At 44.8% G+C, this 25,188-nt stretch overlaps 1 protein-coding gene across 1 annotated transcript in view; it reads right to left on the bottom strand.

Moving 5' to 3' along the window:
* LOC145389812 (uncharacterized) overlaps positions 1-14,303 on the bottom strand; it is a 29,019-nt gene extending 14,716 nt beyond the window's left edge. Inside the window, exon 1 of the mRNA XM_080264959.1 lies at positions 14,233-14,303. Within this exon, the coding sequence (XP_080121085.1) occupies positions 14,233-14,280 (48 nt within the window). The 5' untranslated portion in view covers positions 14,281-14,303. The remainder of the gene's footprint in view (positions 1-14,232) is intronic.
* Positions 14,304-25,188: the final 10,885 nt, after the last annotated feature.

The raw sequence follows: 25,188 nt of genomic DNA, 5'->3' as shown, positions 1-25,188 counted from the left end.
TTATCAGCCATAACTCTCAAACGAAAAGGCGTACACTTGCCTGGTACCCATGAAATTCTTAATAACCGGGGATGTTTCTTTTTCAAATTTAGAGCAGCATTTGAGCTACAGTGAGCGAGTCAGAGCCTGAAAAAGTTCTCTGGCACTCGCACTTGCTTTCAGAATATGCTAAACTCCATGGAATTGCTTTTGCCCCTTTCCACGTAAGCATGTAACACTCAACACTACTCATATAGTTAAAAGTCGATTTGTAACACAGGTAATGTGTACATGGTAATTACCTTCCATAAATATGATCTTAAACTTGAAAAAAATGTTATAAAATTACTGCTAAGAAGTGAAGATGGAAAAAGTGCAGATATGAGATACACACACACACACACACACACACACACACACATTTGGGATATTCAATAGCCATCACTAAAGTCCACATTGCGAAACGTTTATAGCTAGTGACATTAAGTGATGGTTATAAAACTCTGAATCTCTGTCTGTCTGTCTGTCTGTCTCTCTCTCTCTCTCGCTTCTGCACCTTTTCCATCCCTAGATCTTAACAATGATTTTATATTTTGTTTTCTAGTATATACTACAAGAAGGTCAAGGAAAGGACAGAACAGAAGCTTCGCATTATTTCTTGTTCATCCTACGTATCAAAATAAAAGAGAGAGAGAGATAATCGATGGTTCCCTAAGTGTTGATGTTAATTTACTCTCGTTTGTCAAATATTTCTTAACGTATCTTCAGCCCCCCTAAAAATAAATAAATAAATAAATAATAATAATAATAATAAATAAAATAAAAATCCATCACTCAACTACTTCCCATTCCTTTCCCCTCTCCTTCCCAATCTCTCCCTCTCTCCTTCCCACTTCCTCCCCCTCTCCCCTCCCCTCATTCCTCCTCATCCTAGTGGCTTCCTCTTAGTCCTCTTAATCTCACTCTTACTTCACCCTCTTTATAATTACTCCCCTCTGTCCTCTAGTTTCCTTCCTTTTTTTTCCCTCCCTTCCTTCTTCCTTGCTTCCTCTCCCTCCCTTCCTTCCTTCTTTCCTTACTCGTTCCTTCCTTCCTCTTTCTTAATCTTGCTCTCATTCTTTATTACGTATTTCATTCCTTCTTCCCAGATCTAATATTTTCTGAGGACTCCTGCAACATCTTCCTTCATCTCTCTCTCTCTCTCTCATAACCTTCCTTCACCCCATTCCTTCCTTACCCCTAGTCCCTCCTTACTTACTTTGTCCCTTCCTCCCTTACCTATTCTCTCTTATCCCTCTTACCTACCCTCCCCCCTTCCCTCCATTCCAATCCTCCATCCCTCCCTCTCTCCCTCCATTCCAACTCTTCCTCCCTCCCCCCTCCCTCCTTCCTTCCTTCCCTCCCTCCCTCCTTTTTCTGTCATTTCCATTTCGACTACACTTCCCTCCCTGGAGTAGCATCTTCCCTCTACTTCCTCCCTTCCTCCATCTTCTCCCTCCCTCTCTTCCTCTCCCTCGAGGACCATATTCTCCCTACTTTCCTCTCCTCTTCCTCCTCCCTTCCTCCGTCTCTCCCCCTCTCTGTCTCTCCCCAGTGTAACATTTGGCTCCCTAAATCTAGTTCTTGTTCTCTCTCCCCTTCTACCCCTATTTTTTATCCACCCCCCCCCTCTCTCTCTCTCATTTTTCGTCTTCCTCATTTTCCTTCTCCCTTCCACTTCTCTCCCTGCACCAAATATCCTCCTCCCCCACATTCTTGCTCCCTTTATTCTCCCTTTCCTCCTCCTCTCCTCCCTTCATCCCCTATTCCTCCTTCCCCTCTCCGTCCCCTTATCCTTCCCTTCCCTGCCTCCCTTCTAACTCTTTTACTCCTCTCTGCTTCTCTCCTTCCCTCCCACCTTTCCCCTTTTCCTCCTTTCAGTCCTTTCCCTCCTCCTCCCTTCCGTTCTCTCTAACTCCTTAATTCCTCCTCTCTCTCCTCTCCTTCCACGCTTCCTCCTCCCCCTCTCCGTCCCTTCCCCCTCCTCTTCCTCCGTCCCTCCCTCCCTTCCGTTCTCTCTAACTCCTTAATTCCTCCTCTCTCTCCTCTCCTTCCACGCTCCCTGTTCCCACTCTCCTTCCCTCCCCCATCCTCTTCCTCCTCCCCCTCCTCCTCCTCCCTCCCCTAACCTCTTAACCCTCCTTGAAGAAGTCTCCTTCATTACTTCCTTCCCTCTTTTCTCTCTTTTTGAAGAAATTCTCTCCCTCGTTTTTCCCTCCCTTCCCTCCTTCCCTCCCTCCCTTCCCCTTCACCTCTCCACCGGTAACCTTTTTTCTCTCTCTCTCTCTCTTTCCTACCTCTCCCCCCCTCCATCCCCTCCCCTTCATTCTCTTTATAACTCTCTCTCTCTCTCTCTCTCTCTCTCTCTCTCATATAGTCCTCCTCCTGTCTTATTGTATACCAAATTTCCTTTATTTCAAAGTCTTTTCTTCTCTTGTTTTCCATGGTCTCTCTCTCTTTCTCTCTCTCTCTCTCTCTCACGTCTCCAGCACCCCCCCCCCCATTGTCACACCCATCCATTAAGCCACTCCATTACCTACCCACATAGCCTGCTCCCTTTCCCACACTCCCCCCACCTATTCCTACCCCCACATATCCCCCCTCCTTATTCTCCCTACTCCTATCTCCCCAGTCCCACTCCCCCCACCTTCGTATTCTCACTCTCCCCCTCATACCCCTCCTCTCCCCATTCCCACTCTCCCCCCATCTCCTCAATCACCCCCTCTCCCTCTTCACCGACTATTATTCTCCTCCTCTCCCCATTTTCACACACTCTCTCTCTCTCCCCATGCACACAGTCCCTATTCAGTCCTTTATTCTCTCTCCCATTCTTCAATTACATTCATCCATTCTGCTTAAGTCGCTCATCAGCTTCTGCTACGTACAAACCCACACCCTTCTCCCCCCCCATCCCATCCCCTGGCTTCTCCTTACCCCCTCCCCACTTTTCCCCCATCCCTCCTTCCCCTCCTCCTCCAACTATCTCCCTTCCCCAACGTCTTTCTTACGCTCTCCTCCCCTATACCTCCTCCCCCTCGGTTCATTTCTCCCCTCCTTTCACCCCCTACTCTCCCCTTCCCCTCATCCCTTATCATCACCCTTACTCTCCCAATTTTCCCCCTATCCCTCATCCCCTCCCTTTTAGGCTTTTCCTCTCCTATTCCCCCTCCCTTCCCTCCCTCTCCCCGCCCCCCACTTCTCTCCTGCTTCCCCTGCTCTTCTCCTTACTCCTCCGATTCTTTCTCTCCCCAAATCTTCTTCCCAACACGTTCCCTCCCCAATTTCTCCTCTCCCTGCCCCTTCCCCATCCCTCCCATTCTTTTCAGTCCCCATCTCTCTCCCATATTTCCTCTCCCTCTCCCCCATCCTCACTCCTACGCCCCTCTTCCCTCTCCCTGCCCCCCATCCTCACCCCTACAACCCCTCCCTCTTCCCTCCCCTCCCTCTCCCTGCCCCCCACTCTCCACCCCCCGCCCCCCCTCGCCTTAATTAGAGGAGCCAAGCAACGTGTGGAGTGTTAAAGGCGATGTGTTCACCCCCTAGACTTTTTACCCAGGCACTCACGGCCATCCTCTTCCTTCTTGTGATTTGCGGACACGGCTCATATCACCGTTATTCAGTGGCTCTCCTGCATCGTTTATTCATCTGGTTCCACTCCAAGCCCACACCAGCAGGATGAGCCGCAATATACTGCCAGGTGAGTTTCCAGAGAGTTCTATTTTAACGGAGCACGCTGAGAGAGAGAGAGAGAGAGAGAGAGAGAGAGAGAGAGAGAGAGTGAGAGAAAATAGGGATGGAAGTGGGAGAAAAGATATACATTTTAGTCCTCCCTCCCACACCCTCTCCTTCATCGACGTTAGGGTGTTGAGGGCGGGGAAAGTGAGAGAAAAAAAAGAGAGGCAAGCGTGAGAGAAAAAAACATAGGAAGGAGTGAGAGAGGGGAAAAGAGAGGAGAGAGAGAGAGGGGAAGAAAGACTGGAGAAACTGAGAGAGAAAAAAGAGAGGAGTGAGAGGTAAAAAAAATATAGGAAAGAGTGAGAGGAAAAAAAGAGAGGAAAGTGAGAGAGGGAAGAAAGAGAGGAAAGAGTGGGAGAAAAAATGAGAGAGGAAGAGACGGAATAATTGAGGAGCTGCCTGGAGAGAGAGAGAGAGAGAGAGAGAGAGAGAGAGAGAGAGAGAGAGAGAAAATCAAACAGACTACCACGATCGTAGATAGATAGACCGATAGACAGAACAAATAGATGAATGGATGGATAGATAGACAGGATGACAGACAGACTAAGGTATACTAAGAGAATGATAAATATAGCGAAATAACTGACAGGTAAAGAGAGAGGGGGGAGAATAATTTATCAAGAAGACTGACACACACACACACACACACACACACACACACACACACACACAGGTAGTTAATTGGTAGTGACAGGTGGAGACGGAGGAGGAGGGAGGAAGGAGGAGGGAGAGTGGAAGAGAGGAGGGAGAGGCGAGGAGAAGAGGAAGGGAGGAGGAGGGGAAGGAAGAAGTGGGAGGAGAAGAGGCAAGAGAGGGAGGGAGAGTAGAGGAGGAAGAAGAGAGGTGAAATAAGGAAGAGGTGAAAGGAGGAAGAGGAAAGAGAGAGAAGGAGAGAGAGGAGGAAAAGGTGGGGAGAAAAAAGGGAGAGGAAATGAGAGGGGGATGAGAGGAGGGGAGATGAAAGGCAGAGAAAAGAAAGAGAGGAATAAGGAAATGGAAGAGGGGAATAAGAGAGCAAGAAGGTGTGTGTGTGTGTGTGTGTGTGTGTGTGTGTGTGTGTGTGTGTGTGTGTGTGTGTGTGTGTGTGTGTGTGTGTGTGTGTGTGAGAGAGAGAGAGAGAGAGAGAGAGAGAGAGAGAGAGAGGACAATATGAGACCTCAAGGACCACTAACACGACCTGGCCCTCAAATCTCTCTCTCTCTCTCTCTCTCTCAACTCTGTCATATTTAACTTTTTCTTACGCGGGACAATTTTTTTGTTCTTTTAACCAAGACTTTAAAAGTCTTACACGTACTACGCACATAAAAAACGTACACACACACACACACACACACACACACTGATAAAGACATAAGGTTATACTGTGCACCCACATGCAGTCATACATATTTATACACACGCACACATATACACACAAAGGCAAGACCTCAGAGTTGACGCATGCCTGTGTGTGTGTGTGTGTGTGTGTGTGTGTGTGTGTGTGTGTGTGAAGGGGTTAGGTTCACTGATCCATTAAAATCATTATCTTGCTTATAAACACGTATCATCATCATCATCATCATCATCATCATCATCACCATCTCCATCATCATCATCACTCTCTCAGAAAAAGGATGAGGAGGTGAAGGACAGGAAAAAGAAATAAGGAAAGAGGAAGAAGAAGGGGAAAGGGAGGAAGAGGAAGTGGAAAGGAAAGGAGAGGGAGGGGAGATGATGGGGAGAAGAAAGTAGTTTGGTGGGGAGGAAGATATGAAACGAAGAGGAGAAAGAGTTGGGGGTAAGAGGAGAGGGGGACAGGGAGAAGTGGAGACAAGAGTGAAATGGGGAGGAGAGAATAAAAGGGGGATAGGGAGGAATAAAGGAAAGGGGTGAATAAAGGGGGAGAAAGAAGTTTGATGGGGAGGGGAAGAAGTTAAGGTGAAAAGGAGAGGGGAGTAAGTACGGTACGGTATCAAGAGGCTAGAGATGTGAGTGGGGAGAAATAGAGAGTCTGGGGTGAAGGATGAGGGAGAAGGAAATTAGAGGGGAGAGTGGATGGGGGTGAAAAAAGGGAGGAGTGGCCTTGGGAAAGAGAGTGGGGGTGATTAGGTGACGGCAGGAGGAGGGGGGAGCATGAGAGAGCATCTGGGGAGGGTGACACAAAAAAACGGAAGGGAAGGAGCAAGGAAGGTTAAAAGAAGGGGATTGGGAAGGAAAGAGAAGGACAGGGAAGAGGAAGAAGAGGGGAGAAGAAGAGGGGAGAGGAAGGATACGAGCTGGGAAAGGAGAGGGGAAGGAGAAGAGAGGAGCAAGAGATGAACAGGAAGTGGAAGGATGGGGAAGGAAGAAGCAGAGACAGTAGAAGAGAATGGGGAAAGGGAGAGAATAAATAGCAAACGAGGAAGAGAAAGGGTAGAAGGAACAGATGAGGATGAGGAGGGGTGGAGGGGGTGAAAGGGGGATAAAGAAAGGGGGTACCACATCAAAACTTCCCTCCCCCTCTCCCCCCTCCCCTCCTCCTCCCCCGCCCCCTCCCCCTCCCTCCATTTTAACAGCAGCGATAAAAAATGATAATACTGAACAGCCACAAAGCATAAGGCCTCCCTCTTCCCCCTCCCTCCCCAAACCCCCTCCCCATCGGATTATTTCTTGCTCATGGTAAAGTAGGTGAGGCTGGCGAGGGAGAGGGGGGAAAGGGGATAGGGTGATGAGTGGAAAAAGGGAGAAGGCGGGGAAGGGAAATAGGGGAGGAAAATCAAAATACGTAAAGGGAGAGGGATGGTGCAAAGGGGTGGGGGAAAAAGGGTGGCTAGGGTGTAAAGGGTGAAGAAGGTGTAAAGGGTGATTTCCTGTAGGGTGCACAGGGTGTGAGAGAGGAAAGAAATATTAACTGAGGGTGAAAAAAAATCGAGAAAATGAAAAAGAAGAGAAAAAATAAGACAGAAACGAAAACAGAAAAAGTAATGAAAAGAAATGAAGCCAAAGAGATGAAAAATGAAGAAGAAGAAAAATGACGAAAAAGAAGAATGGAGAGAAGAAAGACAAGGGAAAGAAAATTAAAGAAAAAAGGGGAAAACGAAAAAGAAAAAACTGAGAAAAACTGAGAAAAAAGGTCAGCAAGACACGCAAATCATGCCAAAATATTTTCCTCGCTATGTTTGCAGTCCAGTAGCTTCGCCAGGTGGAAAACTGGCTGTTTATTTTGGTGTGTTTTTTTTTTGTGTGTTTATTTTTGGGTATGTCGATTTTGTTTACTTATTGTTTATTTGTTTACTTTTGTTTACTCATTTTTGTTTATTTTGCTTATTTTTTTTTTATATTGTGTATTTTTGCTTTCTTTTGTTTTTATTTTTGTATCTTGTTTATTTGTTTATTTTGTTTGTCATATTTTTTGCTTATTTGTGTTTATTATTTTGTGTTTATTTGTTTACCTATTTTGTGATTATTTTTGTTCACTAATTTATCTTTATTTTTTCTTTTGTTTTTATTATTTTGTATACTTATTTATTTATTTGTTTATTTTCCTTATATACTGTTTACTTTTGTTAATTAATTTCTTGTTTATTTTTACCGGTATTTTTTTTGTTTATTTTTTGTTCATTTCTTTTTGTTTGTTTTGTTTATTTTTGCTAATTTACTGTTTATTTTTGTTTATTTTGTTTATTTCTTGAGACGTAACATAATCGGAAAAATTGTATGTTCTTAGCTATTTTATAAAACGACATTATTTGCTTTACTCCTTCATTCCCAGGATTTATTTATTTTTTCTTTATTTTTCCAGGGGGGAGGGGCAGACGATTAAATTCTGTTGATTGGATGCGTAAAAAAAAAAAATAGCCTTCATTAATAAGCTAAAAAAAAAAAAAAGTGAGTGGAAAAGTGACGGAGTGTGAGCTGGGTGTGGGGTGAAGGTGGGAGGGTGAAAAAAGGGCGGGAGGGTGAAAAAGGGTGGGAGGGTGAGAAAAAGGGTGGGAGGGTGAGAAAAAGGATGGAAGGGTGAAAAAAAGGTGGGAGTGAAAATGGGGGTGGGAGGGTGAAAAAAAGACTGGGAAGGTGAAAAAGGGTGGGAGGGTGAAAAAAAGGTGGGAAGGTGAAAAAGGGTGGAAGGGTGAAAAGAGTGGGAGGGTGAAAAAGGGTGGGAGGGTGAAAAAGGGTGCGAGGGTGAAAAAAGACTGGCAGGGTGAAATAGGGTGGGAGGGTGAAAAAGGGTGGAAGGGTGAAAAATAGGTGGGAGGGTGAAAAAGGGTGGGTGAAAAATAGGTGGGAGGGTGAAAAAGGGTGGAAGGGTGAAAAAGGGGTGGAAGGGTGAAAAAGGGTGGGAGGGTGAAAAAGGGTGGGTGAAAAAAGGGTGTGAGGGTGAAAAAAAACGGTGGGAGGGTGAAAAAGGGTGGAAGGGTGAAAAAGGGTGGAAGGATGCAAAAGGGTGGAAGGGTGAAAAAAGGTTGGGAGGGTGAAAAATGGGTGGAAGGGTGAAAAATGGGTGGAAGGGTGAAAAAGGGTGGCAGGGTGAAACAGGGTGGAAGGGTGAAACAGGGTGGGAGGGTGAAACAGGGTGGGAGGGTGAAAAATGGGTGGGAGGGTGAAAAATGGGTGGGAGGGTGAAAAATGGGTGAGAGGGTGAAAAGGGGTGGGAGGGTGAAAAGGGAGGGAACTGAAAAGGGTGTTGTGGAAAGGGTGTAAAGTGATAAGGGTGGGCTGTAGGAAAAATAGGGTGTGAAAATACTGGGGCGAGAAAAGGGTGGGGGTGTGAAAAGGGTGAGGGGAAAAATGGAGGGAAAAATGAAGCATCTGAGTGAAGAGCGAAGGGAAAGGAGGGTTAAATTGAGAGAGAGAGAGAGAGAGAGAGAGAGAGAGAGAGAGAGGAAGAGAGAGAGAGAGAGAGAGAGAGAGAGAGAGAGAGAGAGAGAATTTCTGCTGATTCATCCACCACAAACACACCATTTCGAGTTTTTTTCCTATCCAGTGTTTGGCGGGAAAATCTGACACACATACACTGATTTTCACATATACAGGTATGCAAAAAAAAAAAAAAAAAAAAAAAAAAAAAAAAAAAAAAACGCACCATTTTATTTCAGTCTTTTATATCTATGCATGAAAAAAAAAAACGAAAAAGAAAAAAAAAAATATGATTGTACTTTCTTCTGTGAGAAATAATGTGCTTTTTTACATAAACTGCTTCTGCAATGTCGTTAGGTTAAAAGTAGTAGTAGTAGTAGTAGACGCTGCTGTTGTTTTTTTTTGTTAATGTGCCTCCAGGTTCATCTGAAACGTGAACTCAATGAACTGCTGAACCTGCCCCTCGCCAGCAGCCCACCATCCTCCTTTCGGGGTATGGGAAGGGAGCTGAAGGACGCTTTTGTGGCCGGGCAGTGGAGCCGCCTGGTTACGTCAGTGCCACCACGTGAAAGCGTCCCTCTCCAACACCAAGAGTAAGAGTAAAGGGAATATAAGTCATCACACTGAAGGGGTTAATACACACTTTTTTCTACAAGGAATTTACACACTGGCTCACCGCTAAACAATAGTATGATCAGTAAACAAAAGCTTCATTAGACCGCAAAACCACGTCAATGATGTGTCAATGGGTGTGGTGAATTTCAAGGGGCATGCTGCTGCTGGTTTGCATCCTCCAGGACCTTATCTTTCCTTGTTTGTGGTTCCTACTTCATCCCGGATTTAGGTGCGGATGATGATGATGATGATGATAATATTGATGGTGGTAGTGGTGGTGGTGGTGATAGTTCCCACAGTTTGTACTTTTTCTTGTTTCTCGTTCCTGCCTCACTATCTTCAAGTGTGGTATCTGGTACTTATGAAGATGATGATGATGATGATGAAATACTTGTTCCCTCTGACTATAAATCTCTGTGATGGAGTGTGTACAACCCGATATCTCCATCAAAATATATATATAAAACGTGAAAGCACACACACACGAATGCCTGAAAGCGTCTCTCATTTACGAATACATTATGAGAGAATTCGTGATCAATCCCTGCATTCCGAGTATATATTATTCATGTTGCTGATGCCGATAGATTGTATTATTCTGCTTAAGAGACTGAATCCCTACGTTCCTGAGAAAAAAATAAGAACAAAAGAAAAAAATAAAAAGAAAACGAATGACGGATGGGTGACTCCTTTACTACAGAGACTTAAAAACAAAGAGCACTCCAAAATTAATCATCTTTTCAGCGTTGTAAAGGGGCTGCTTGTCTCTCAGTAAATGCTTGTCCCCAAAACGCTTCTCTGTGTCAAAGGCAAAAGGAATGTTTATTAACGAAGGGATAGGTGTAAAAATAAACACTTCACAGAGCCTATCTCCTTCCAATTACCGTATTCAATTTCCAGGTATACATGCTAAGGTACGTCCGATAAATAAGCATAATAAAGAAAAATGAAGTCACACAGGTACAGAGTAAATATTGACACATTTCTAGGTCGAGGGGGAAAGAGGGATGGAGGGGACCGAGGATGAGATGGAGGGATGGAGTGGAGAGGTATAAGGGGGAGGGGGATGTTGTTGGGGGGGGGGTAGCGTGATGGCAGGGGACGGGGCGACATGGAGACGATTTGTTTGTGGCCACTTCATACGGGATTGAGGCGACGGCTATAGACAAACAGAAAATCATAGCTAGCTTCTGACATCTGATATTGTTTTAACCATACCATCTTCAGACGATTTTTCCTTAGGTATGGGAAACGTCATAAAGTAAAGGAGTTAAGGATTTTTAATGACGCCAGGAAAGGTAGCTCCCTAACTCCTCTTCCTTAGCGATTTATTTTTGGATACGGCCGACTAGTATCGTTTTTGTTAGTTACTGATGCAGAGGATGGTGATATTTGAATGACGCGAGTAACAGAAGAAGACGGCGAGATGTGATAAACAAAATAAATCGCTTAGGAAGAACCGTTAGGAGGCAACCTTAATGGATCTTGTGAGGTGATGATGAGACGACGAACAGATTCTGAAATTTATTTACAAAACGTGTAAAAAAGAAACGTGTAAACAGGTGTAGCCTATGAGAAGAATGATGATGTGCTCTCTCTCTCTCTCTCTCTCTCTCGTGGGAACAGCTACTTACACGGCAACATATCAAACGTCTTAGTAAGCAGGTACACTGAAGAAGGCAGGCAGGTAAGGCTAATTATATACCTGGTAACTTTTGATGATGAAATAGGTCAGGCTACTAATCTTTCTACTTATTGTGTGAAAGAAAGGTAGATTTGGTTACCTGTCTACCTGGCTATTTATTTACCTGTATAAATAAAAGGTAAGGTAAGGTAAGGATGTTTTCTACTAATGACCTTAAAGCCGTACTGCCCTTTGATACCTTCAGTAAAATAATTCTCAGGTGTGGCCATTAATTACTGTTTTATTGGTATGGTAAAAAGTGTAATATCGTCTTTATGAAGCAAAACTGTACTGATTATGTTATTTAAAAAAAAAAAAAAAAAAAAAAAAAAAAAAAAAAAAAGGAAATGAATTTGCAACATGGGACCTGACATTATTTAGTGAAAGAGAGAGAGAGAGAGAGAGAGAGAGAGAGAGAGAGAGAAACACTCCTTAACCCTGACATTTCCGCCTACCTGTATATAATCCCACCCATACCTGTAAAACCCATCACAATACCGGAAACCAAAGGACGATCTAAGAAATAACGTTTTAAATGAGGCCAACAGAATCTACTTAACGATGGACAATCTTCACCACTCAGAGCAAAGCAAAGTAAGGAGGCGTAACCTTTGGATGTATCAGTCGGTATCCCATCCTGCACCCCCGCCCCACCAGACAAAGAGGGGATGAGAATGAGGCGGGGTTCACGGAGGCAGGGTTCACGGAGGAATAGAGGGTGAGAGTGGGTGTGGGTTCAAGGTGAGAAGATGAGGAAGACAGTGGAACGTGTAGGCAATGCTGGCTTATAATCAAAACCCTCTTCTATCAGTGCAAAACATGTCAACAGCCATGCTTATACTCTAAACAGCTTTCAACCAATATCATCCCTGTCGCTAAAAATTGTAAACACTAGAAAGGTCATGGCAGCTTAACTGAGGTCATTGCCTGTTCCCCTCTTGGGTACGAATATTTTCTCACAGAATTTTAATATCATTGTAAATATTTCAGTGGAAAGGAATACTGATACGAATTGTGAAAATGTTTATATATATCAACGATGCTGGGATACACACCCCCATCCCTGAGTTAAACACACACACACACACACACACACACACACACACACACAATTAATAACCAGAACTAACACAGACGTAAAACCTGCCTAACCCTGCCCCTCCCCCCTCCCCACCCCCTCCCTTCCAATATACCCAACAACAACAACAACAACAACAACCAAGACTAACACAGACATATTACACCCCAATTCTCCCCTCCCTTCACATTCCTTCCCTCTCCCCACCCCTCCCCTCCCCTTCCCCACATTCCTCCCGTCCCCTTCTCATACTCCTCTCTTTCTCCCCTCCTCTCTTTCTCTCCTTCACGTCTTTCCCTCCAATCTCCCTCTTCCCCTCTCCCCCTTCACATAGCCTACCGTGTTCTTCCTTCCTCTCCCCTCCCCTCTTTCCTACCTCTCTCTCCCCTTTCTCCCCACCTCCCCCCCTCTTCCCTCAAATTCCTTCTCTATTTCCCTTCTCACAGTCCTCCTCTTTCTATTCTCCCCTTTCGCATTTTGATAGCAATTTCTCCCCCTCTCTCCCCCCCCCTCTCTCTCTCTCTCTCTCACATATCCTTTCTCTCTCTCATTCACATATCCTTCCATTACTTCCTTCTCTCCCACCCCATCACATTCTTTTCCTCTCCACTTCATTTATTCTTCCTCTCTCAATCCTCTTCCCCCCCCCTCCTTCTCTCTCTCTCTCTCTTTCTCTCTCGATGCGAGAATCTACTAAATAAGACTGTGTGTGTGTGTGTGTGTGTGTGTGTGTGTGTGTTTACAAGTAATAAGCAAACTTAGCAAAACGTCAGCAAAAACATCACTTCCTGTCAGTCCTTCATGGAGATCTGGACAAAACCACAAGTATATAATTATGTAGCCAAAAACAATTATAACTCATTCATTTATCATCGTTATCATTTTTATCATTTATCATCATTTATATCATTATTTATTATCATTTATCATTCATCATTATTCTGTCTTCTCCGACCCAAGGATGACTGAGGTAAAAATTTATTCCATTTATTTTTAATTCCTTACCCCAAGTCCCTTCTCTTCTAACTCTACACACACACGCCTCCCCTTCCCCCTTCTCCCCCTCCCCTCCAACCCCCCTCCACGTCACCCCCCCTACCCTCCCCAAATATCCACTACCTACACCCTCACCCAAAGACACCCCCCCTCCACCCCCCCCTAACCTTCTGTGTCCTCCCATTCCACCCTTACCCACACCCTTACCCTTCCTGCGCCTTTCCTCCCCTCCCCATCTCCCCACTTCTGACACCTCCTCCCACATCCCCCAATAACTTATATTCTCCCCACCTTTCAGAACTCCACACTTTCTTACCTGCCTCCCCTTCCCTTCCCTAACTCACACGCTACCCTTCATCAGCACTTCATCTCCCCTTCTTTCCTCCCCAACTCCCCACTACCGATCTCTCTTCCACATCCCCACCTCCTGTACCCTTTCATCGAACCCTGACCCCCTTCCGCCCCCCTCCCCTTCTCCCCCTCCCCATCCATCAGTCCCCTCCAGTCAACAGGCGTGCCACTACCAATTTATCCTCCCCTCCTCCCCTTCCCACGGCTGTTTGTGTATCTGTCACCCCCTTCCTCCCTCCCTCCCTCCCCTCCCCTCATCTGTCTCGCAACCCCCTATCCATGCCTCTCTCAACCTCTTCCTCTCCCCTCATCGCTCTCTCAACCCTCTCCCTTCCCCTCCCCTCGTCTCTCTCTCAACCCCCTTCCCTCCCCATTTCTATCTCAACCCCCTCCCCTCCCTTGTCTTTCTCGACCGCCTCCCTTTCCCCCCTCTCCCCTCCCTTCCCCACGTTTGTTTGTGAGTCTGTCTCTCTCTCCCTCCCCTTCCACACCTCTCCCGTCATCTCTCTCACCTTCCTCCCCTCTCTAACCCCCTCCTTTCTCCCCACCTTGTCATGGTTGTTTGTGTGCCTGTCATCTCATTCCTCCCCCCTCCCCTCTCTCGTTCCCTGCACCCTTTCCCTCCCCCCTCCCCTCTCTCGTCCCCTGCACCCCTTCCCTCCCGACCTCCCCACATACACCTAGAAAGAGTTAGCTCCCCAGGGCGTTGGGGAGGGAGGGGGAGGGGAGAGTGGGGTGTTTATGAAGTGTGGACCGTACGTGTTAAATGGCGAATGTGTTGTGATGTAGTGTTGTGTGTGTACGCAGCTGAACAAGGACCGGAAAGGAAAATTTGAGATAAAGGGAAGGAAAGAGGGAAAGAATCTACAGGTGGGCAGTTTAGGAATTCAAGATTTGTGCCAGACTCTCTCTCTCTCTCTCTCTCTCACCTTGGCCTTACCTGAGCATAATTTTCTATGGCGAATGCTGAGGAAACAACATCGATCATGTCCCTCCTCGCCCACTCATCTTGCTAGCGGGGCGGGGCGGGGCTAGATGACGGGGCGGGGCGGGGCTAGTTGACGGGGACGGGTGCAAGACGGGGCGGGGGCGGGGCAGAACAGGAACTCAAGAATCGATTGAGTGATGTTCTGTGTCTCTTGAGAAGGGTTTCGGCTCTCGTCAAATAACACTCTTTTCTCAGTTTTATTTTTCACTCTTTCGCAGCTCTTTTTCTCTTCTCTCTTTTGCAGTTTTGTTCCCCACTCTTTTCCCACTCCCTCTCTCTCTCTTCTCCTTATCTCTAGTTTTATTTCCCACTCTATCTCTCAGCTCTGTACCCCACTCACAGACTCTATCACCACTTTCCACAGGACCTGGCCTCCTTTGGGTGTTCTTCTTTCCTTTATTTCACCTTCTGCACTTCGGTTACAATATATTACCCCAAACACATTTATGTTACTGATTTATTCTTCCTTGTTGCCCACCTGAAGACGCCTCCAGCCCTGAAAAGAAGAAAATACGCAATTAGGAAAACAGACGCATTAGGCAATAAGATGAAGATGATTATTTAAGTATATATATAATGTCAGTCTCTCTCTCTCTCTCTCTCTCTCTCTGCTGTATTTCATTTCCTCTCTACACCCTTCCTCTCCTCCACCAATTATTATCCCTTCTCTCCCCTCCCTCCCTCCCTCTTTCCTCCCCTCCCTCCCTCCCCCTTTCCTCCCCTCCCTCCCTCCCTCTTTCCTCCCCTCCCCTCTATTTCCCCTCTTTGTCCCTCCACCCCTCCTTTCCTACCACCTTTTCCCCTTCCCCATACATTTTTTTCCATCCCAATCCCCTCTTTCCTCTCTCCCTTTCTCTCGTTTCCCCCTTCCCCTCCTAAATATCCTTCCATTCCATTCCTCTCCCTCCTCTTCGCTCCCCTTCCCTCCCCCTATATTTCTTTCTATTCCATTCCCCTTCCTCATTCTCCCTCGCCCAGCCCCACCCCCCTCCCTTTCCTTCCCTTCTCCCTGCAATCCCCTACCTTCCCTTCCCATCCCATCCCTTCCCTTCCCTTCCCTTCCCCTCCCCTCCCCTCCCATCCCACCCCACGCACCAAACTTCTCTTTCAATATACAAAACAATACCACTAATTGCCGCGTCCCGTGAAAAATGAAAATGGAAATTCTTACACACAATGCCCAAGTTACCCCCGAAAAAAAAACAAAAGAAAAATAAAAACAAAATAAATAAATAAAAAAAACAAGTAATACGTATTTCTCTTCCTGTATTTTACCCATATATAACTTGGGCCTAAAATTTAATCCATGATATTCAATTTAAATACGTCTCTTTAATTCACTCTTCCTGCATCTCTGTCTGTCTCTCTCTCTCTCTCTCCTTGAACCTCACCCAAACACACCCCTTCAATCCTAAGCCTCTCACTCCCTTATCCTTCGACCCCCATCCATTTCCATCCACCCATCCATCCATCTTCGCTACCCCTATCCACTCTCCAAGCCTCACAATCAATCCTTAGCTTCCCTATCCCTCTAACCATCCCTACGTCTTCAAGTACTTTCTATTCCTCATCCTTGTCAACAATACCCCTCAACCACAACCTCCATCCATCTTCTCTATGATTATCCCTATCCACATCCACCCTTCTACCTAGCCAGTCCACCCTAAGCTAATCTATCCTTCGCCCCCATCCCTCCTTCCCCTCCCCTCCCTACTCAAGAATCCCAAACACCTGTTCCTAAGTGATTTGTTCTGCTTATTACACCTTACTGTTCTCCTCTGTGTTATATAAATCCTTCCAATACCGCCATACTCTGCACATATAACGTACAAAAAGATATTACCCAGCCATATCTAAAAATAAATCGCTACGGAAGAGGTATTAGGGAGAAAGCCCTTCCTATCCCAATCTCTCTCTCACACCTGTCCCTCCTAACCCCGGTCCAGTCCCGTCCCCCATCCTTCTCTCTCTCTCTCTCTCTCTCTCACACACACACACACACACACACACACACACACACACACACACACACACACACACACCTGTGCTGTGCAAAAACGTACCCAAAGCCATCAAGTAAGTTAGACCAGACACGGCCAGATAGATAGTTTGGAGGGGAGGGGAGGGGAAGGGGAGAGGAGGGAGAGAAAGGGGGAGAACTGAGGGGAAAGAAGGGAGAGGCGAAGAGGATAGAATGGGAGAATGGAGAGGAAGGGAGAAGTGGAGATGAAAGGGAAGGGTAGAGGGAAGGAAGGGTGAGGGAAGGAAGGAGGAGGAGGTGGAAGTGAGTGTAGAGAAGGAAGAAGGAAGGGGAGGAAGAGGGGAGGGGGAGAGAGGAGAGGGCAGAGCCATACAGTAGGCTCTGGAAGAGGGAAGAGGGGGATGGATAAAGGGGGAAAGGAGTGGAGGAAAGGAAAAGAAGAAAGAAGGAAAGAAAGATGAAAGGGGAGGGGAAGAGCAGCGGGAGAATGGTTGGTGAGGAAAGGGGAATAGAGGAAGGGGGAGGAGAGAGGAAAGACGGAAAGGAATGGGAGGGGAAGGGGAGGGAAGGAAGGAAGGGGGAAAAAGGGAGGGAGGGGAGGGGAGAGGATGAGAAGAGGAAACAAGACGGGAGGGAAGGGAATTAGAGGGAAGGAGAGAGGAAAGGAGGGGAAGGGAAGGGGAGGGGACTGGAGGGAAGGGGAGAGGAGAAGAACGGAAGGAAGGGGAAGGGAGGGGAGGGGGGGAAAAGGAGGGGAACCAGAGGAGGCAAAAAATATATAGGGCAGTCCAGAAAGGGAGTTGAATTCGCTTCCAATAGGCGTTTCATAACTTTGACTATAAATCTCATGGGAGGGAGGGAGGGAGGGAGGGAGGGAGGGGGGAGAGAGGAGAAAGGAAAGGGAAAGTGAGAGGGAGGGAGAGAATGACAGGGAGAGAGAAAGACTGATGCAAAGTAAGGGAAAGGACAAAAGCAGCTCTAAGGAAAATAAATGCAGAAGGAGAGAAGGGGGAGGGAGGGGTGGAGACAGGGAGACAAAGAGCGTAAGAATTAAGACAGAAAGGGAGAGGGATGTAGAAGGAGGAAGAGCTGAGAGAGAGAGAGAGAGAGAGAGAGAGAGAGAGAGAGAGAGAGAGAGAGAGAGAGAGAATGATTATATTACGTAATCCCTGTCGGAAAAAAATGCATATTATAAAGTGACTAAAACCAAACAGAAAAAAATCCTATAACACTTTTCCTTTACTCTTCCTACTCTCAGACGCCTGGTGGTCAGTGGGGTCAGGACTGTCAATAAAAGGACGTCTCTTATTTTATTCATGGAGAAAGATAAAACTGGCATTCTTATCAATACCATACTCTCTTCACCTTAACGTGGCCCAGATTTTCGTTCTTTTGCTTATTATTTCACTGCTACAGCTCTACCTCCTTTCCACAGCACTTCTTCGTGACTAGCATCGTATTCTAGTGCTTGTCTACTGTTCCAACACAGCACTGAAGATGAAGAGATGGCAATTTTAGACCGAGTTAGGGTAAAAGGAGTACAGCTGACTCTCTTAATATAACACAAAGCTTTTGATAGATAAAAATAGATAAACGTCCACGATATGAAGGGGTCAGCGCCATACAAACGGGTGTAGCTAAGAGATCAATTTTAGGGACAAAAAATAAACGTACTGCTGCACACACACACACACACACACACACACACACACACACACACACACACACACACACACACATCAATTCCGAGACCCTCTGTTTACACATATACAGACAAACACAAACAAGCAATAATCATTCAAACACAGTCGTGTACACACACACACACACACACACACACACACACACACACACACACACACACACACCAATTTCGAGACCCTCTGTTTACACATATACAGACAAACACAAACAAGCAATAATCATTCAAACACAGTCGTGTACACACACACACACACACACACACACACACACACACACACACACAAAAGCACCATGGATATCTGGAGGCCTAGAATCCGGTATGTTGAGGCGCAGCGTGGGAGAAAGAGTGACTTAAGCGCTATAGTTCTTTCACTTTAACTTGGCCTAGATTTTCGTTCTCCTGCTGTCATCTCACATAACTCTGAATATGACAGTCCTGTGGCTCTACATTTCCTAGCACTTCTTCGTGACTAGCATCATATTCTAGCTTCAATTTGTTGCGACAAATTAATATTCAAGATGGAGAGATGGGCTTCTTGGGCCACGCTAGAGTATCAAGACAAAGGACTCCTATGATATCCGTACCCACCCCAACTGCACCCACCAGCCAAGCACATTTCAAAAGGTATGTTTTTTTTCTCTGTACAAACCACTTTCAGACACACCCTAGACGCACACCACACGCACCTCAAACACACTCCAGACACGCATCTGTGGGAGTGACAAAAATCTATGGGAGTGAAAACCCTGAAACACATAACACTCTACGGACACAACCTGCCAGAGTTCATGCTTCAAAATGGTACAGTGACTCAGTGACTACACCAGATTTGGCAGCTCTTGTGAGTATGGCGGAAAAAAAGTGTATGGGATTTTTCTCATGTGAATAAAATCGTCCGGTGTTGGCCTAAATAACACACAAATAAATCGCGAGGAAAGGATTAAGCGTCTTTTGGATATACTGCCTTTAAGATGAGATTTTTTTCTATCAGCTTTTTTTTCTCTTTCCACTCTCCATTTTAAATCTTCCTGTCTTTCAATTACTGTCCTTTCTTCCTTCCTCTTCTTCATCATAATCGTCCTCTTCCTCCTCCTCCTCCTCTTCTTCTTCTTCTCCTCCTCCTCCATATTCCCCTCAGAGTAATGTTCCTACTTCATCACATTTTTCCTCACTGCAATTTCTCCTCCCTTGCTCCTCCTCCCTCCCTCCTTCTTCCTCTTCTTGCAAATTTTCTTTCTCTTCGTCATCTCCTCCCCCTCCTCCTCTACACTCACTCTCCGCCCTCTTCCCCCTCTTTCTCATCCTCTCCCGTATCTTTTTCCTCCTCCTCTTCCTTTTCATTTCCTCCCTTCACCACTCTTTCCCTCTCCTTTTCTTCAGTTTCTCCTCCTCCCTCTCTTTCTCACTAACCTTCTCCACCCTTTCTCCACTTTTTTCCACCCTCACCCCCCTCCTTCCCTTTATCAATCTTCTACACTCTCCTTCCCTCCACCTCCTCCCTTTCCCTTCCACCTCTTTCCTCCACTCTCTCCTTCCCCCTCCTCCTCCACTCCCCTTCCCTCCCATTTCTCCACTTTCTCACGCTCATTTTTCTAATCTCCCTCCCCTCCCCCTCCACATCTGTCCCCCACTTTCTCTCCCCCTCCTTTCTTTCCTCCACTCTCTCTTTCCCCTCCATCTTCTCTCTCTTCCACTCTCTCCCCCTCTTCCACATAACCACCCACAATGGCTTCAATCAATGACCCCTCCGGAAAATTACCTCCACTCTCTCACTCACAATCTCTCTCTCTCTCTCTCTCTCTCTCTCTCTCTCTCTCTCTCTCTCTCTCAAATCTAAGTAGACCAGAATAAACCAGCTTCCAGACGAGATAACAGTGTTCAAAAAAATATCCACCGTATCTTTTTTTTTTTTGGGGGGGGGGGGTAAGCAGTTTCCAGCCTCCCCCCGCCCCCCTCCCAAAAAAAAAAAGAATAAGATGGGATGGTCTTGGGTACATTTCCAGAATTCTTGGAAGTAATTAAGTACGCGTTTCCTTAACCCTCCTCAGGTACACCTGGGTCTGACAAATCCGGGCAGTTTTTTCGATGGTATAATTCAGTAACTTACACATGCCTGGGATCCCTGTCCTTCTCAATAGCTTCCTAACGTTTTGTGCCCATGCAGGGTGTAGGGGGTTACTTTCGTGTCTATGTTTTTGCAATATATCACTTAGAATTGCATGTCGCGTCTGTGAGACCCAGGTGTACCTGAGGAGGGGGGACAATTTTCACAATGAGTTTGCAAGTTGATTTTATGTTGTGTGGGATCCACTGTGCCCATAATGAAGGTCCTCCAGCCCTCAAGTGGTGACACAAGTGCCAGGCTCAGTGTATTCCTTGTTTCGTGCATGGTGACTGGGGAAAAAAAAAAATTTAATCCGGATTTTTTTATAATTTTGTTTAAAAATATGTGGAGTTCAATAAATTAAAACTTATTCACATAGTTTAGTAACTAATAAGACCAAATACATTGCAGGAAATTCAGGAATTCTTTATATAAAACATGTGTGACACTGTAGCATTTTTTAAAGGTGGGTCTGACAGAACCAGGTGTACTGTATCTAAGTTGTAAGCGAAACTGTAGGTCTACAAGAGGAGGGTTAAGAAGCGAAACTGTAGGTCTACAAGAGGAGGGTTAAGAAAGATATGTTCCTAAGTGCAAGGTCTTCTCTTAAGTCAGTATCAAGGATGTTCGTATTCTCGTCGGTTAAAGAAGCTCCTTAACACCTCTTCTTTGGCGATTTAGTCTTGGATACGGCTGGTTAATATCCTTTTTTGTATGTTGTTTACTCAGAGTGTGGCGATATTGGAAGGCTTTGTTTAACACAGGCGAGGACAGTATGGTATAATAAGCAAATTAAATCGCTTAGGGGAAGGTGTTTGGGAGCTTCCTTAACCGACGGGGATACCGGCCTCAGAGTGCTGCAGTGACAGATTCTCTCTCTCTCTCTAGCTCCCCCACCCCCACCCCAGTCCACATAAACACACTCTTTTACCCCTAACTCCTCTAAAAACCTCACCCCAGACGACCCACTTGCAAGAGAGAGAGAGAGAGAGAGAGAGAGAGAGATAGAGATAGAGAGAGAGAGAGAGAGAGAGAGAGAGAGAGAGAGAGAGAGAGAGAGAGAGAGACCCTTAATGGAGTCAATATCCAAAATTAAGACACAATCAACCAGAAAAATATTACACGATATTATTTTTTAGTATGAGGCATTGCGAATATTATCGAGAGCAATATTACCCTCCCCTGACTGAATTTGGGGGCAACAGCTGGGAGTTGAGACACGAATCAGAGGATGAAAAGGATGACTGAGAGTCTGTATGGAGGGGTAAAGCTGCACCTGCCGGGGAATTTGTGAAACTCTTAAATACTAGAACGTTTTTAATTATTATTATTATTATTATTATTATTTTCATTATTATCATTGTCATTATTATTATTATTATTACCATAATTATTATTATTATTCCACTGTATGTCCCCGGAGAAGTAATCCACCCCCACCCACTCCCCCACGCACGGGTATAGGAGGGGAAAGTTTGGGGAGTTTTGGGGCAGAAGTGCAGGAGGAAATATTGGTGAAGTGGCTGTGTGTGTGTGTGTGTGTGTGTGTGTGTGTGTGTGTGTGTGTGTGTGTGTGTGTGTGTGTGTGTGTGTGTGTGTGTGTGTGTGTGTGTGTGTGTCATTCTGGGAACAGGGTAGAAGTGAAACTACATGCAGGGACACACTACAATATCCTCTTAAATGTCAGCCTGTCAGGAGAAATGGTAGACGCACACCTTACCAACCTGACCACCGGGACTCCAGATTATCACAAAGACATAAAAAAACAAGACTTCTAAAGGGTACGGGATTGAATATGGAGGCTGCCAGAGATCGAGCAGCGTGGAAAGCCGCCATTAAACTACCAAGACCAACGCATGCGAAGTTGGAGCTTTTATAAACCATACGAACTATATACAGGCAGTCGAAAAAATATAAATAAAACTACAAGAAAGAGAGACGGAGAGAAAATACATCACTTAGCAAAGGCAGAAAATAAAACGCTTAACAAATTTTGAAAAACAGATGGCTGGCAGAGGTACAAAAATATAACACACTATGAAAAAAAAAAATGACCCGCTCCCCCACTGTATTTATATATATTTTTTCCCTATGCACAGTTCATCCTGGGAGAAGCAACCTAAGTCTACATTTATAAAGGATCTCACTTAATTTTTGCGATATAAGCTGACTCAAATTTCAGATCAGTTTGGTTGTCATGTTTTGTCAGCTTAATTATGTTCTGGCTTAGTTGCAAAGTGATTTATGGTGTGAAGATATAGTGGAGGGTTGGGGCGACCATCATCCACTCACTTGATGTAGAGCTACCTGCCTTCTTCCTTCATATTTATCATTCTATTTCTGTGTCTACCTTCCTTTATTCCTATTTTTCCCTTATCATTCTATCACTTTTTATTACTCTTCTTTCCACCTCAGGCTGTACACTTTGACAAGCATAGTGGTTTCCTGTAACCCTGGAAACCTTTAACTACGCTGGGTGGTAACCATATATCCAGATAACGGGATGATGTGGAGCCTGCCTTGGTGTGTCTGCCAACTGGGCAGCGACGCAAATTCGGCATCCATCCAGAAACCAAACTTTCATTTTCCTCGAGCCCCATGCTGACAACCACAAAAAAAAAAAAAAAAAAAAAAAAAATCGGTTCAATGTCGGTCGCTTGCCTACAGTTGATGGGTCTGGTCAGCCACACAGACTGGGGACTGATACAACCCTGAAGATATCTTGGGGGACTAGACGAAGGCTCAGTATTCCACCTTATATTTTTCGTAGCGAGTTTTGCACCACATATACCTTACTATATATATATATATATATATATATATATATATATATATATATATATATATATATACGGTAATAAGAAGCCACAACCATACAGTCTCTTAGCAATCTTACACTTAAAGTCCGCTTTGGAGAGTTGATAAATATAAGCGCTTTCAGTATGGCAGTCAAGTTATATATATTCGATAGTTACTCATCTTTTTATCTATTAATATGTCTACCGTTATTACCAATAATAATAATAATAATAATAATAACAATAATAACGATAATAGTAGCAGTAGTTAATAATAAAAATAATAACAATAATAATAATAACTAGTAATAATAATAATAATAATTAGTAATAATAAAAATAATAATAATAATAATAAATTAAACAAAAAACCATTTAACTAAGCGCTATCGCCAAAAACGCAAGCAGAAGTGACGCAAAAAAAAAAAAAAAAAAAAAATATATATATATATATATATATAAACCTCCCCAAATGAATTCCGCTTTGCGCTTTTATCATTTAATCCCCCCCTTTGCAAACCGACCTTCTGAATGGAGTAGTGAAAAAAAGAGACCTGGAAATAACATTAAATATATGGACGTGTTTTGCTATCTGTCATTACGGTCTGATGGAGAGTCTTTTTGTCAAACGATTTTCAGTTTTTTTTGCGATCTTTTTTTAAATCTCTCTCTCTCAAATGTAAAAGTATTTCGTTTTAGTTATTCTCTTCCATGGAACCTTTTGAACCGAGATGCGTGTAAAATACAAGAGTGGACTCCTCTCTCTCTCTCTCTCTCTCTCCATTTCCCCCCCCCTTCTGCCCTCTCCTTTTCCCTCATCTTCTATCTCTTCCTCTTCCCCCATCTTTCACTGTCTCCCCTCCCTCCTCTTTCTCCCCCTTCCATCCTCCTCCTCTTCTCTCTTCAAGTCCCCTCCCTATCCCATCCTTTCCTCACCTCTCCTCTCCCCTCTCTTCTCCTTCCCCTCCTTTCCTTCCTTCCTTCCTTCCTTCCTCTACCTCACGTCCCTCCTCTCTTCCTCCTTCATCTCTTCTCCCTCCCCTCTCCTCCTCGCTCACTCTCCCCTCCTTCCCCTCCTCTCCCCCTTCCCTCTCCTCCCCTCACTCTACCAGCGGGGTGAGGTTAAAAACAGGGCATGAAATCAAAACAATCCATCTGCTTCATAAAGAAAAATTCGTCCCTGAACAAAATCCGTGTGTGCGAAATGCTGTACAGGTGCAAGGCTCAAAAAACTATTTTGATTTTACCTGTTATTTACCTATTTTTATTTTACCTGTTCCTATTAACTTATTTTGATTTTATGTTATTTACCTATTATAATTTTACCTGTTCCTATTTACCTATTTTAATTTTACCTGTCCCTATTTACCTATTTTAATTTTACCTGTCATTTACCTACTATGATTTTACCTGTTCCTATTTACCTATTCTTATTTTGCCTTTTCTGTCTTCCCTATTTTGACTTTCACTGTTCTCATATCACATCATCTCAATTTAGTTTTTCATTTTTTTTTTCATCATGGATTTTGCTTTTCACTCTTTTTAATAACATTCCATAATTTCGAGTTAGAGTGTCATTTTTTTTTAGGTCAAGGATTTTTTTTTTAACCGTTCTTAGTACACCATCAGGTTTTTTTTTTTCATTTTTTTTCGGTCGATCATTTTGCTTTTCACTGTTGTTCATAAAACCCCATCATTTCGAGTATCCAAATTTTCTCCTTTTTTAAGAGCTGTTTGGCTTTTTCTCTCTCTTTCTCTCTCTCTCTCATAACATGCCATCACGTTATCTCTCCCTATTTTTCCTCTCCTTTTTAAGGGTGACTGGGCGAGAGAACGACAAGCGCTAAAATACCTAAAAATATAACTGTAGAACAAAAGAACAGAACAGAACAGGGCAGAACAGAATAACAATACTGGAGGTGACGGTGTGTGGTCTTGACAGGCTAAATGGGGAGACATATCCCTGGGTTTGAAGAAGAAGAAGAGAGAGAGAGAGAGAGAGAGAGAGAGAGAGAGAGAGAGAGAGAGAGAGTTTTAAAAACATCTGGGTATCAAAACGTGAATCCAACTGACAGGAGCTCAACTGACAGGACCCCCAACTGACAGGAGCTCAACTGACAGGACCCCCAACTGACAGGAGCTCAACTGACAGGAGCCCCAACTGACAGGAACTCTCCTGACACGAGCCCAAGTGACAGTAGCACAACAGACAGGAGGCCAGCTGACTACTACGACCCAATCCATTTTTAGGGAAATCAGTAAAACTTTTTCTTCCTCTTTATGCAGGAAGAAGGAACCAAAGTGTGAAAGGCTGCGCGCG

Source organism: Coenobita brevimanus, chromosome 14, assembly GCF_032717465.1.
Source record: "Coenobita brevimanus isolate Jiangsu-jjx chromosome 14, ASM3271746v2, whole genome shotgun sequence".
Lineage (NCBI taxonomy): Eukaryota > Metazoa > Arthropoda > Malacostraca > Decapoda > Coenobitidae > Coenobita > Coenobita brevimanus.
The sequence above is the reverse complement of the archived record's forward strand: the minus strand, read 5'-3'. Positions and strand labels throughout refer to the sequence as shown.